Source organism: Podarcis liolepis, assembly GCF_965112155.1.
Source record: "Podarcis liolepis genome assembly, chromosome: 16".
Lineage (NCBI taxonomy): Eukaryota > Metazoa > Chordata > Lepidosauria > Squamata > Lacertidae > Podarcis > Podarcis liolepis.
This window is the reverse complement of record NC_139567.1, coordinates 33159513-33173827: the sequence shown is the minus strand read 5'-3', so window position 1 is coordinate 33173827 and position 14315 is coordinate 33159513. Positions and strand designations below refer to the sequence as shown.

General features: G+C 48.3%; 1 protein-coding gene across 10 annotated transcripts in view; it reads right to left on the bottom strand.

Moving 5' to 3' along the window:
• Positions 1-13523, bottom strand: part of SH2B2 (SH2B adaptor protein 2) — a 57853-nt gene extending 44330 nt beyond the window's left edge. For 4 of the 10 annotated variants that reach the window (XR_014519975.1, XR_014519976.1, XM_083479284.1 and 1 more), the window contains exons 1-2: positions 13223-13523; positions 12946-13046 (exon numbers count right to left, since the gene is read on the bottom strand). Coding sequence is in view for 4 of the 10 variants with exons in the window: in XM_083479284.1 (XP_083335410.1) it covers positions 12946-12966 (21 nt within the window). In the remaining 6 variants the exon portion in view is untranslated. Of the gene's footprint in view, positions 1-8606; positions 8817-11280; positions 11384-12945; positions 13047-13222 lie in introns of those variants that run through there. The other 6 variants (XR_014519977.1, XR_014519978.1, XM_083479286.1 and 3 more) reach the window with 4 other exon arrangements.
• Positions 13524-14315: the final 792 nt, after the last annotated feature.

Below are 14315 nucleotides of genomic sequence, written 5' to 3'. Positions count from 1 at the left end.
CAAGATGGGCTTCATGGCAGAGTGGGGAATTGCTCTTGAACCTTGGTCTCCTACAACATGGCTCTCTGAGAAGCTCAAGTCGAAATGCATATGCTTTGCATGCAGAAGATTCCAGGAGTCCTGGCTGTCTCTTGGCAAAATCAGAATCTCAGCATGGTGGGAAGTTTTTAAGGTTTTATAGAAGAAGTCAGTGCAACGTTCCAGCATGGGTTTACGGGGCTGCAAATTCATAAGGCACAGCAGAGATCTGCAATATGTCACCAGGTGTAAGCTGCTCTCTCCTTTTGAAAAGCAGGGCAGGCATAGCTATTTGCATAGCTGGTGTCCTTTAGAGGCTTGGCATGCAAGATTTTGTTTGTGCTGGTCCTGTTGCCTCCATGTCCTTGGAGGAGTTTTCGGAGCCATCTTGCCCTTGGACTTATCCCCAAGCACCTTTCCAGAAGGGGATGGTTCTTCACTGACTGGAAGGCAACTGAGACAGTTCAACAGGTGGGGAGGTGTTAGGCCAGGGGTATTTGATGACTTGCAGGTGAGCCATTTTCTTAACAACCTGCTTGGCCCTTCCCCGAGATCCAGGCCTTTGTCTCGCTATCCACTGTGCAAGTGTTAGGAATTTGCCAGGCGCGTTTTGCACCTGGCTATGAGCCACCTGCAACCAAGTGAAGATGCCTGGGTCCCAGGATGGCGCCTGACGTCACCACCATCTGGAGGTGTGTGCCTGAAAGATCCTTGGATTTTGACTGTTTTCACACACTAGCAACACACCCTGTAGAATTCTATCTGTATCTGCACAATCAGAATGAATTTCAGGAACCAAAACGTTGTATTGAAAAATACAGCTTTCTAGCTGCCTGGTCCCCAAATGGCAAATAGGCATTCTGTTTTGGTGGCTGCAACCTTGGTTTAAGGAGCCACTTGGCGCCTAGCTTATAGATCTGAGTTTCCACCAACCGATGTGGCAAATTTCAAAAGCAGCCTCTTCCCATAAGCTTCTGCTTCCCCAGTCATCAGTACAAGTTTACTTGGATGACAGCCCTGCCAATGACTTTTATTTCCAAGCATGGACGCTTCAGAGATGCAGCTTGAGGAGGATGAAATACTAACAGTGTTTTGTCTCTGGGTGAGCAGCATTCCTTCCCCACCTCCCTTTTTTAAGAATAATAATGGGGATCTATAGGATATAATATAAATAGCACATCAGACTGGCTGTCTCTGCCGACTCCTGTTTGAGCCAGTCAGGAAGCTCCTGGTTCGGTTTTGTTTCTTTTCTTTCTTAATGCCAACTAAATAGTGGTGTTTCACCCCTCCCTGCTGAACAGTCAACGCCGCCTTCCCTTAAATGCAAGCTTTGACTTCCTGCCCAGACTGGCTGAAGGCTCCGTCTGTCACTCAAGGCTTAGGAAACATTTGTCCGAGGAGGCAATAAAACCTTCTCGGATTCTTTATCCGCTGCCCTATTAGGAATTCGTCCAGCCACAGAGTAAGCAAGCGTAGCCCTTGGCTCGACAATCCATTCTGTTTCCTTCTCCTGATAAAAGCAAGGAAACAGAACAGAAATTTGCATCTTGTGCATAGAGCCGGCATCACCCGATGTTTGCACGAGTGTGTGCAAATTACCTAGACAAGTCAGGTGGCCTAAATCAGGGGCAGGCAGACTTCAAGCTTGCGGGATCTACCGAATTTTTTGCTCTATAAGACTCACTTTTTCCCTCCTAAAAAGGGGAAATGTGTGTGCGTCCTATGGAGCGAATGCAGGCTGCGCAGCTATCCCAGAAGCCAGAACAGCAAGAGGGATTGCTGCTTTCACTGTGCAGCGAACCCTCTTGCTGTTCTGGCTTCTGGGATTCAGAATCCCCCCCCCTTGTTTTCCTCCTCCAAAAACTAGGTGCGTCTTGTGGTCTGGTGCATCTTATAGAGCGAAAAATACGGTACTTTCTGGAATGTGTCCTTGAATTTTGACAAAGGCACCTGCTTGCCTGAATGGAGGGTAAGAGAGATGTGTGTGTGTGTGTGTGTGTGTGTGTGTGTGTGTGTGTGTACAAACTAGCCTAAGTTTTATCTATGTCCATTGCTCCACCCACTTTTGCCCCTGGCGCCACCCGCTATTGGCATGGAGCGCTCAGAAGATCCCGCCCCCATTTCGGCCCCTGGGGCCAGAGGTTCCCCATCCCTGTTTTGCGACAACAGCCAAGTGTCCTAAATTGGCTGCGGAATTATGGGAAATGCAAATCTATACCATATTAACAGCGCTGCCGTCTAACACAAATCCGAGCTGGGAAATTCAATTACATGCAGCATGTGAGCTGCAGTATTGCTACACTTGCTGCTAATTACTTTCAACGGTGCAAACTAAACAAGACACCTTGCAGGAATTCCCGCGATCCCTGGCAGCCTGCACAGAAATGCCTTCCCATGCAAAGAGGTCCTCTCTGCCACGGGTATCGCGCTACGGCTTCACCATACAATCCTTCCGATATGATCTCAAACACTCCCTCACTGGGTGTGACTGGACACTCCGGGTTGTGTCCAGTTATAAGTCCTACACTCAGAGTAGACCTACTGAAATGGATGGGACATGAGCAACTTGCTCATTTGTTTCGTTTCTTGATTGCATGTCTATACCACCATTGCAGCCCTGGAAAGGATAAATACATGACACCATTCATTCAGTGTGGTGTAGTGGTTAAGAGTGGTGGACTTGTAATCCAGTGAACCGGGTTCGATTCCCCACTCCGCCACATGCAGCTGCTGGGTGAGCTTGGGCTAGTCACACTTTTCTGAAGTCTCTCAGCCTCACTCACCTATGAGTGTTTGTTGTGGGGGAGGAAGGGAAAGGAGATTGTTGGCCGCTTTGAGACTTCTTAGGGTAGTGATAAAGCCGAATATAAAAGCCAAACCTCCTCTTCTTCTTCTTCAACAACGGATTGAAGACCTGACTACACTATGAGCTGATTTACTTATAGATGTAGGTTTTGCATGGACAAGTGAAATGAAATTTGAAACTCATTTATGAATAAAGTAGGTTAAACACTGTGATTAACAAGTGTTAACAGTAAATAATTACGATGTTTAACCTACTGTATTATAGTATATCTAGGATGTGGTATACTATTCTTTGTTTTCTTTCTTCACGTTTTTAAAGCCACTTTTTATGTGTTGTATTTTAATCTAACAACAACAACAATGTATATACCACCATTTTCTCCTAGGAGCTCCAGGTGGTGCACATGGTTCACTCCCTCCTTATTTAATCCTCACAACTAGACAGAAGGTGTCTCCAGCAGACATGGCTTTGACCCATACTGGGTTTGGCAGCAGCTGAAACAGGTTCCTGCTAGGCTCACCTGGTGAGCCCACCCCGCCCCAACAACCCCCCGCTGCCAGGCTGAAAGGGTTTTGATCTACCATCAATTGTACCCATTTCCAGAGGGGGTGCCGTCTTGGCCATGTTTGAAAGAAGGGACCCCAGGGTCATCTAGTCCAACCCCCTGCAACGCAGGAATCTCAGCTAAAGCGTCCAAGACAGGTGGCCATTCCACCTCTGCTTAAAAACTTCCGAGGAAGGAGAGTCCACCACATCTTGTGGGAGTCTGTTCCACTGTCTCACTGCTCTTACTGCCAGAAAAGTTCTTCCTGATGTTTAGTCGGAGTCCCCTTGTAACTTGAATACATTGGTTCAGGTCCCAGCCTTTGGAAAGAGAAGAAAACAAACTTGTTCCATCCTTCATTTTCACAGCTCAGTAACAGCATCATCTGCCTTGCACACAGATTTCCAGGTCCAATCTCTGACATTTCCAGGTAGGGCTGGAAAGGACTCCCCCGTGAAGAGAGCTGCTGCCAGTCTGTGCAGACAGTACTGAACTAGATGGACTAACGGTCTGACTCAAGCCTGAGGCAGCTTCCTGGCCCTTTCCACAAAGCTTAAAAGACACATCAAAGGTATCATGGCAAAAGGAGAGGTGGGGGGACCCCTGTGCTGCTCAAGAAATAGTTGAACTCCAAATCCCATCATTCCTGACAGCCATATTGGATGAGGCTGATGGGACTTGGAATCCAACAACATCTGGAGGCCATGAAGGAGCAACACCCCTGGAACAAACTTTCATGGATGGTGGTCCACTTTTTGAGATGCATGCAGCATTACCCCGAGTTATATAGGCTATATTTTAATAGCAGCCAGAGTTAACAGCTATAATTAACATTCACAAAACAGTTGTTAGCGATAAGCACAGGCATCCTGGCATTTGGTGATCTAATTAACACATGTATTGTGATGAGAGAAAAAAGGGAGCTCTGGGTGGTAAGTTTTACTCAGAGTAGATCCATTGAAATTCAGAGGCCTAGCTTAGTCCTGTTCATTCATTCCAACTGATGTGGTCCAAGTACAGCTGACTGCCACCCTTAATCCCTATTAAAGTAGCGTTGCCGTATTTCAAAAAATAAGAACCAGGACATCCCAAAACTGTTGAGCATTCCAGACGTCAATTTCACCTTTGAAATCCCAGTAATGTCTGGGAAAATCCAGATGTATGGCAGCTCTATATTAAAGCCAACGGTAACAGAACTGAACATTTTAATGAATTGATTTCAGCTATGTGGAATCGTTGCCCTGATAACAAGCAACCTTACCTACCAGAAACAGCAGCTACATTTAAGCCGGTGGTCTCTACTCTCTGGACAATATCCCTGGCAACCCTTGTCCCAGAATTTGCCTGGATTGGGAAATACCTTCTTAAAACTTCCACCCTTCTTTGGGATTTAGCCTCCCCTCCCAAGGCAGCCTGGGACACTTAATCCTCAGAGCAGGAGGTACACACATATTTACTTATATGTCACATTTATATCCCACCTCTCCTCCAAAGGAGCACATGGCAGCACACATGGTTCTCCCTGTATTGCAGGGGGTTGGACTAGATGGCCCTAAGGGGTCCCTTCCAACTCTACAATTGTTAAGATTCTATAATTCCCTTTATCCTCACAACAACCCTGGCCCAAGGTCACCCAGGAAGCTCCATGGCTGGGTGGGGGGTTGAACCCAGGTCTCTCCCAGGCATTAATCCAACCCATGTGCTAGAGACAAGATGCATCTAGAATCCACAAACACTAAACCTGCAAACACACTGCAATTGCTGAGGTATAGTCTGAACTGTTGATAGCATGTATTTTTCTGTTTTTATTATTTTTTATCATGCTTTTCCTCAGAGCTCAAGCATGGCCTGCCTGCATTTTATCCGTGCCACGAACCCCCTCCGAGGCAAGTTAGGTTCAGAGAATGACTGACTAGCTTACTACTGTGAGTGCCATGGCCCAATGGGGAAAGCCATGGCTATTTAAAGTGGTTTTGTAGTGCTTTTAAATGTACACTGAGAATGTGGCTTAGAGTGCTGGATTAGGCCCATGGCACCGAGGTTCAAATCCCCACAGGGCCACAAAGACCAACTCAGGTAGGTAACTTTGAGCCAGTCGCTATTCCTGCCAACCTCACAGGGTTGTTATTAGGCTGGAGGTTGGGGGGGGGGGAGGATTGAGAGAAATACATGCACCCTCCACCCCTAAACTCCTTGGAAAAAGGAATTGCAAATGCATAAATTGTAATGTGCTTGGGAGGTGAGCAAATCTTTCAGCTGGCTACCCAACCTTCCCAAATCTTGGTCCCATCTTCTAAATTATTACAAGAAGCTAGGAAGGGACTTATCTGCTAGAATGGCTGGGCTGCCACTCAGGAATTCATTTCTGAGATCAACCAACACATGTACAAGCTCCTTTTGACAGGAGCAATACATTTTCAACTGGTGGCGGTTTGTGTGTGGAGGTGGGGAGACACAAGGAGAATTAAGCATCCCTCCACAACCCGCAGCCAGTCAAGATCATTACTGAACGCTAGTTTTCTTGTCCTGCCAATGGTAGGAGCCCCCCACCAGGAAGCAGCACTTGGTTTTGTCCCATTATATGTGGCCACCTGTCATGAATGCTTTCTGCATTGCAGGGGGTTGGACTAGATGACCCTTGGGGGTCCCTCTGTCCAGTTCTACAGTTCTAGGATTCCTTCTCAACAGTCAACCACTACCCTTAATGGACTAGGACCCACGTACCTATGGGACCACCTCTCCTGGTATGTCCTGCAGAGGACCTTAAGGTCCACAAATGACAACATTTTGGAGGTCCCAAGTCGCAAGGTGGTTAGATTGGTCTCAACTAGGGCCAGGGCCTTTTCAGTACTGGACCCGACTTGGTGGAACGCTCTGTCACAATAGACTAGGGCACTGCGGGACTTGACATCTTTCCGCAGGGCCTGCAAGACAGAGTTTTCCCGCCTGGTCTTTGGTCCTGACTCAGTCTGACCCTTATGTTTCCCCCCCCCCCCTTATGGTTTTGATCTATGGGCCACTTTTAAATTGAGGCTGCATTTTAAATTGCATTTTAACCTGTATTTTAAATTGGTTTTTTCCGCTATTATGTTTTTACTGTAATTTTACTGGTGTTAGCCGCCCTGAGCCCAGCTCCGGCCGGGGAGGGCGGGGTTTAAATAAAATTTATTATTATTGTTGTTGTTGTTATTGAAAGACAAGGGCAAGCCCTTCCTCAATTCACTGCCTCCTCACACTTGATGTATTCAAGAGTATATACAACACACACAACCCCAAAACCCCCACAAGGGCCCAACCCCATTTGGTTCGGGCCAGAAACACATTATTGAACAAAACCAAATGCTCACTCCATACAGAAGCCCGCTTCCAACTAGTGTGACCGACAAACGGAAGCCAGAGAATAAGAGATGCAGTGATAGAAACGACCAAGGGGCAAATTCAGTCTCCTCACAACATTCCCATCCTTCCCAAACAAAGCTTTCCCCCCTGAGGCGAAGGGTTGCCATTAGCCATTAGCCCTAAATTCTTCGGTGGGGTTTCTGGCAGCGAAGACAGAAGTGTCCTCCACCTTTGACACAGATGAAATGTTTTGCATGCAGAGCACACACGGAGACACACACACACACGCCTTGTGATTGCACCTTCTGCACATCCAGCCCACCATAATGGCAAGCATTCATGCACGGAGCTGTAGACTGGGAAGCAATGAGGTGCAGGGGGCAAAGTGAAGTGTCAGGGGGTTGCTCAAGGAGCCTGCCTGCCCCATATCTGGAGCATACATCCACCCCACAGAGAATAATCTCCTTGCTCCCCTGAGTCATTTGAAGGGGGAAAACAACAGCCCAGGACCCACTGATGAGGAAGAAGGCAGGAGGGGACCCTACGGCCACTCTGACCCAATTCTCACACTACATGTGGGCAGTCAGCGAGCAGACTGGGCAGTCCCAGATACGGATTTCTGCAGCCGAACCTGTGGTTATCTGATTAATCGCACCTGATATCTGCCCACGCAGGTGTAGGTGGAAACAGAGAAAAGCACGCAGGCAACCCACCGGCCCCCTCCCCTGCAAAAAGGCCTCCTCCCTTCCCGGGTCTCCTTGCAAAATAATTGCAAGTCGGGGTGGAGGGGGCAGCCGTCGTGCTGCGTCTCCCAGATCTCATTAAGGGAAGGAAGGAAGGATTGGCAGGTTCATAGAATATGGATTATTCCCAGGAGATCGCCGTCCTCGCTTCACGCAACACCACTCAGGATGCAAAAAAATACAAAAAACACTACGTCGATCTGGCCGTGTGTGTGTGTGTGTGTGTGTGTACGGCAGTGTAATATGCAAGAGAAAGGAGGGAGTGGGAGGGAATCTCTCTCTCGCACACACGATCACCACCCGACAGAGAAAAGCACCGATAAATTGCAAGCAAAACAGGCATAGCGAAAAGGAGGGAGGAGGAAACATATTTCTCCCTAAATATTTCGCCTGTGCATGCACACGCACACAAAAACACACACAGAGAGAGAGGCAACACCTAGCGATTCTCCAAGAGGCAATGCAAATTTACAAACGGGGTTTGTGCGGATCTCTTTTTTTTTCTAAATAGCTGTCACGCACGCACGTGCAAAACACACAGAAGGGCCAAATTCTTCAGGACCAATTTGCACCCCAGAAGGTGGTGGCGTGTGTGTGTGTGTGTGCATGCGTGTGTAAGTGGCAGCGGCGGGGGGGGGGAAGCCCCCACACAGCTGCACAATCCAGATGTGCACCTCCTGTCATTTTAAGGTGGCAGCGCTCGCAACACACCCAGCAGGAAGCAAACCCCGCAGGGGGCTGCTTCCCCCCACCCCAGCAGACCACCCATTACAAACCCCCACAACGTTACAAACCAAAACTGATCGGGAGGGTGGAAGAGAGAGATCAGCGTCCCCGCACAGCCCATAAAAGCACACACACACACCACGCAAAACAAGCGATTCTTAATGGGAAAGCCACAATTAAAATAATTTTTAAAAACTGCAAAAGGAGACGATCGGTGGAAAGCACCATTCCTTGAAATCGCGGCCCTCCTTCGAGCCACCCCCAGCAAACCTTCCCGCTCGTGCAAAGAGCAAAATCTTGGGATTAAGAGCAGGAGGAAAGGACCGCGGAAAAGCAGCAGCAGGAGGCGGCGGATTTTGCTGCTTCTTTTCCTTGGAGGAGGAGGAGGAGGAGAGGGCGAAGGGGGAGGCGGCGAGGGCGCAGCGCTTACCGGGCTTGGAGAGGCATGGAAGGGGCGTCGGGTCCGCCCGGGCTCGGTCCTCGCCCGGCGGCGCCGGTACCAGGGTGCAGGGACTGAAGGGAAGCGCTGGGGCGGGCAGGCGAGCCGCTACCGGCGCGCAGCAGCTCCCGCTGCGAGGAAGAGGCGCCCCCGCCGGTGCCTCCGAGCCGGCCCCGGTCTCCTCCCACTGGCTCGGCGGAGAAGGGTTTAAAGGGCCCGGCAGGCGGAGAAGGAGAGGTCATGTGACGAGCCGGCTCTCGCTCCCCCCCGCCCCGTCACACACCCGCGGTAGGCAGGGGTTGTCTTCAAAACAAAGAGCAAAAAAGACGCCCCTGAGCATGTGCAGAGCGCGTACCTAACTAGGCAGGGACAGCTCTGCTCCGTGTGAAGACGTGGTTATTTTTTTCCACGTTGTCAAGCACGTACAGGGGGCGTGTTCCCACCCCAATGAATGACCAGGTCTGATATGGAATCACAGAATTGGAAGGGACCCCAAGGGGCATCTATTCCAACCCCCTGCAATGCAGGAATCTTTTGCCCAACGTGGACTTCGAACCTGCGGCCCTGAGTCTCATGCTCCAACTGAGCTATCCAGCTATCATACATGAAGTTATGCTTTCTGAAACATACACACAGGCAGACAACTGGTGCTTAAGCATGAACAGAGGGCTTTCCTTTCCTTGTTTAAGTATAACCAGAAACAGCTCCGATACACAAGGGGTTACTTTTAAGAAACAGTTGATTCGAGCATGTTGAACGAAACCTTCAGAGGTGATATTCAGGGAGTTTTTAAATATAAAAAGTGGATTCCGTGAACTCGAGCATGTGCAGAGTGCATTCTCGCCACACCGAGTGAGCATAGCAGCAGCCAGCAACACTTAAGTAGCCACAATTTAAAGGAAGGGAAAAATTGAGTTGGGGCAGCGCATTCTTTCCTCAGCTAAGAGCCACCCATCTGCTGTAATATATTATACATGAAGTGATTTTTAAAAGGTCTTTGTGTACACAGAGAATGCCTTTCCATCCCACCAAGTAAGTAAGCGCCACAGCAAATGCCACCCTTGGTGGAGGAATAGTCCTCGTTTAAAGAAAGGATAAATAGGGTGCCATTGAGAATGTGCAGAGTGCCTGCCTGCCTCAAGCATAGCCTGATGCTAAGACATGGTAACAGAAAGCAAGAGAGGGGGAAATGGGAGAAAAGACATTTTGCTGCCTGAGGCGCAGAGGGGACTGACCGCTAGGGCAAGGTGATTCACCTCAAAATCCATGGCTGTCTTGTATTCCATCCGCCCACCCCATTCATAACTTTCCAATCATTCAGAGACTGCCTAGAGTCTTTTCTGCCCATCTCCTCTGCTGGCCAATAACAGCTGTGAACAGCACAGCCAATCACAAATATTGTTATGGGCACCTGGTCTCACCCTTCAGCTTTGTCTGATGGTGGGAGGGAGGGAGCTGGAGAAAGGGGCTTCTCAGCCTAGCCCACCTCGCAGGGTTGAGTTCAGATAGATGCTAAGCAATTGTACAACTGCATTTTAAGTGCCCACAGCATCTGAATTGCTTGACCCCACATACACCCACCCTTTCCTTCTGTGGAATTAACACTGTTCAAGTGCCACATAATACTCGTTCCACAATTGTAAGAAATTGATCTTCACTGTAGTCTTCCTGGCGACTGCTAAAAAGGTGTTTGTTTAGGCTAGCCTGTCCAAATATGCAGAACATCCCCGTGTTTTAATCTGTGTTTTGCTTATTGCTGGTTTTCATTATTTCAATGATACAAATAGCTGGTTTTAACTGTTTTTGGATTGTTTTAATCCGTTTGAGGTTTTTTGTGCGTGTGTTTTTTTACAATCAAGCGGTATGGAAATTATATGAAAATAAATAAATAAATGTTTGCGAGTGGGGAGGACAAGGAGAAAACCAGAACAAACTGACCACCTCCAGCTAAGGGGCACCTTTATCTGCCCCACTGGGTCCAGTGGTCATCAGCCATCTCTGTTGGGGTGAAGTCTGAAATGGCATCTGCACACCCCATTCTATGGTAGACAGCCAACTGATCTGGCAGCTCAATCTTACATCATCATCAGCAATGGTACAGTGTTTGTTCACTCACACTCACACACACACACACACACACACTTGGGGAGCAGCAGGTTAGTTTATGGGGTGTTGGCCAGGCCACAGGAATGCCAGTTTGGCCCCCACAACTGTGGGTGCCCGAGGCCATGAGTGCCATGGCCCTGACACCGAAATTTGTGGGTGCCCGCCCCCTTTCTGGGGAATTTTGTGGGTGCTTGGGCACCCAGGGAGTTGGCGCCTATATTCCCGGCCACATGGCACAAACAGTTCTGCTTTCCAAAACCTCATAGTCCGAAACCTTACATCACCTGCCGCCTGAGGTGGCTGCCATCTCACTTTGCCTGATGGAAGGGCCGGATCCTGAACCTGAGCTTGCTTGCTTTATTTATTTATTTAGAGCACTTGTGCCTTGCTCTTCAGCAAAAAAAAGCATCTCCCCAGAGCGGCTTACACATCCAATAAATTAAAACCGCCTGCAGGTTTATAATCTAAGCAATCCGACAGACAGGGGAAAGGGGACAGGCTGCGAAGAGGGAGGTGGGGAAGCAAACTCAAGTGCCAATTCTCAAATAGTCGTTCTTACCAGTTGGCACAGTAATAATCCCAGGGTAGGTGTCTAGTGATGCTGATCTTTTGGCAAAGCATATGAAGGGAGTCCTAATTCCCGTCTCTTCCACTGAGGCAGCCTGATGGAATAGAATGTCAGTTTAGTATCCAAAGTCACTCCAGACTTTTCTTCTAAGTGCCAGAGAATGACATATCCTACACACCTATACTTGGTCAATACATCAGCCTTTTCCAACCTGGTGTTTTGGACTACAACTTCCATAAAACCAAGTTGTCTTCCAGGACATCGGGAGGGCACCAGGTTGGCGAAGCCTGACTTGCAGCAGGGGTAGAGGAACATGTGGCTCTCTGGATGTGGCTAGTCTCCAGCTCCCAGCATCCTGGCCATAGTGGCTGGAGTCCAGCCACATCTGGAGGTCTGCAGGTTCCCAGCCCTGCCTTACAGGATGGCACAGATGACAGAAATATTAAGAACCTCCAAGGTTTCACAACAGAAAAGAGGCATGCGCTTGGAAAACCCCAATTCTCATGCCAGGCTTCATTGCCCAAACCACAGACCTCCTTGTACACTCACAAAAGGGTAGCTACTTACACATCACCCAGAAAGGAAATGCATCATCAAAATAGCAGTCAGGAGAGGACACAGATTTGCATAACATTTGGGCTTGCTGATTTATAGGCACGTGTGCACATTTAGAAATAATTGCTGTAGTTTAAATAAAGATGCAGAACATCTCACCCCAGTGGGTGAGACTGTGATCTGGAGACCCTTATGCCCCTTCAGTCTCCTGTCTAGGTGCCCAAGCCTCCCTTTTTGTGGGGAAGGGCTGTAACTCAGTGGACAAGCACCTATTTTGCACAGAGAAGGTCCTCAGCATCTCCTAAGTAGGTCTGCCAGGGTTTCCCAAACTTGGGTTTCGGGTGGTTTTGGACTATGATTCCCATCATTCCTGACCACTGGTCCTGCTAACTAGGGATGATGGGAGTTGTAGTTCAAAAACAGCTGGAGACACTGCTAGTACAGACCAAGGACAGCCAATATGGTGTCTTCCAGGTGTTGCTGGACAACAGCTCCCATCATTCCTTACCATTAGCTATGCTGGCTGGGTCTGATGGGAGTTGCAGTTCAACAATACCTAGAGGGCACCTTCTACTGAGCTAGATGGGCCAACGATATAATTTGTATGAGGCAGCTTCTTATGTTCCTATGTCTTTTGTTATTTTGCTCCCTAGAGCATCCGTTGCCAGACTCTCCAGATGTTTGGGGCTGTTTGAACCCTAGCCTCCCCAGTGCCACGGCTGGCAAGAAGCGACAATTTGACCTAGGCCACCATACACCAGTCCTTTTGTGAAGAGGGGTTGATTGTTCAACAACCCCGAGAATTGCAACGGGGTCTCCTAGCACCCCTCAGCCACCCTTGACAAACAACGGCTCCCAGAATTCTTTGTGGGAAGCCATGATTGTTCAAAGCAGTTGCTGTAAATGTATGCTGCAAATCTGACCCAAGTGGCTGGGTGCCTCAAGGTGGGCTACTTTCTTCTTGAGTTACAATTTCTACCCACCCTGCTTGGACTTGTGACTGTTTATCCACTTTATTCACTGCAGTGCTGAGGGTGAGGGGAAAGAGGTCAAGAAGCCTCTTGTGCCATTGACTCAGAGAAGGCTCCAACTTTCACTCACTCTTCCCGCCAATGTTTCCATTTCATATCGATTGTCGTTTCTGATGAGTCCACGCCGCGTCCTTGCTGACGAATCAAGGAAACTTGATCCACCGTCCTTGTCTATGAAGAGGAAGTAAAATCTTACACAGCAGACAATTTACCTCTCTCCACCAGGCATCTGTTCTCGCCAAGCAAGGTCCAGTGACATCCTGAGGCTGGTGCTTCTTTTCCCAACACTAAGTTAAACTCAGGTTTACATAATATTCAAGCATCCCCCCCCAAAAAAAGACACATACCCTCCAGGAAACTGGGGTAACACTGGTTTGAGGGGGGTGGGGTGGAATGTGTTGTAGATTTTCCTCACATGATCAAGAGAGCTGTTGACAGGAATGTGTCTGAGGAACTCCGAGGTCAAGTCAGAAGGATATCAACTCCCTGCACACTTGCAGCCTGACCTTAAGAAAAAAAATTAAATGTGCCTTAAAACCTTTGGTTTTAATTGCGTGAGGTCCATAGCGCTCTGCCTGAAACTGAGCTACAAATGGAGAACAGCTTTCCAAAATATAGATAAACCTTCATAATTAAAACACTCAATAAAAACAACCCTTTTAAAACAAGTTTGCAATTTAAACAGGGAGGCTGGTTTAATTGTATCCAGGTTATTAAAGATTCTGTCCTTTAGCTCTGTATGCACATTTATTTATTTACCATTAACTGCATTTATATCCCACTTCTCCTCCATGGCGCTCAAAGTGGCATACATGGTTTGTCTCCTCCCCATTTTAATCTCACAACAACCCTCTGAGGTAGGTTAGGCTGACAGACAGTGACAGGCCCAAGGTCACCCAGTGAGCTTCAGGGCTGTGGGGGTTTGAATCCTTGTCTCCCAGGCCCCACTCTGACGTACGAACCATTCCTCCACACATGTTCATACACATAGGATTGGGTTGTAAGATTGCGTCCTAGAAGGCATTACTAAGGAAATGTCTTATCAACTGCCTCATGGGATTACAGTGGTACCTCGGGTTAAGAACTTAATTCGTTCTGGAGGTCCGTTCTTAACCTGAAACTGTTCTTAACCTGAGGTACCACTTTAGCTAATGGGGCCTCCCGCTGCCGCTGTGCAATTTCTGTTCTTATCCTGAAGCAAAGTTCTTAACCTGAGGTACTATTTCTGGGTTAGCAGAGTCTGTAACCCGAAGTGTCTGTAACCCGAGGTACCACTGTACTCGGAATCCTTATGAGAGGATCCTTTCATTCCTCAGAGAGATGGTCACTAGTGGTGCACCACATTTATCTTTATATAGCTCGCCTGAGAACAGATCCATTTCTTTTCAGAATGTTCCAGAACAGGGGTGAGGAACCTGCATCTCTCCATAGGTTGTTGAA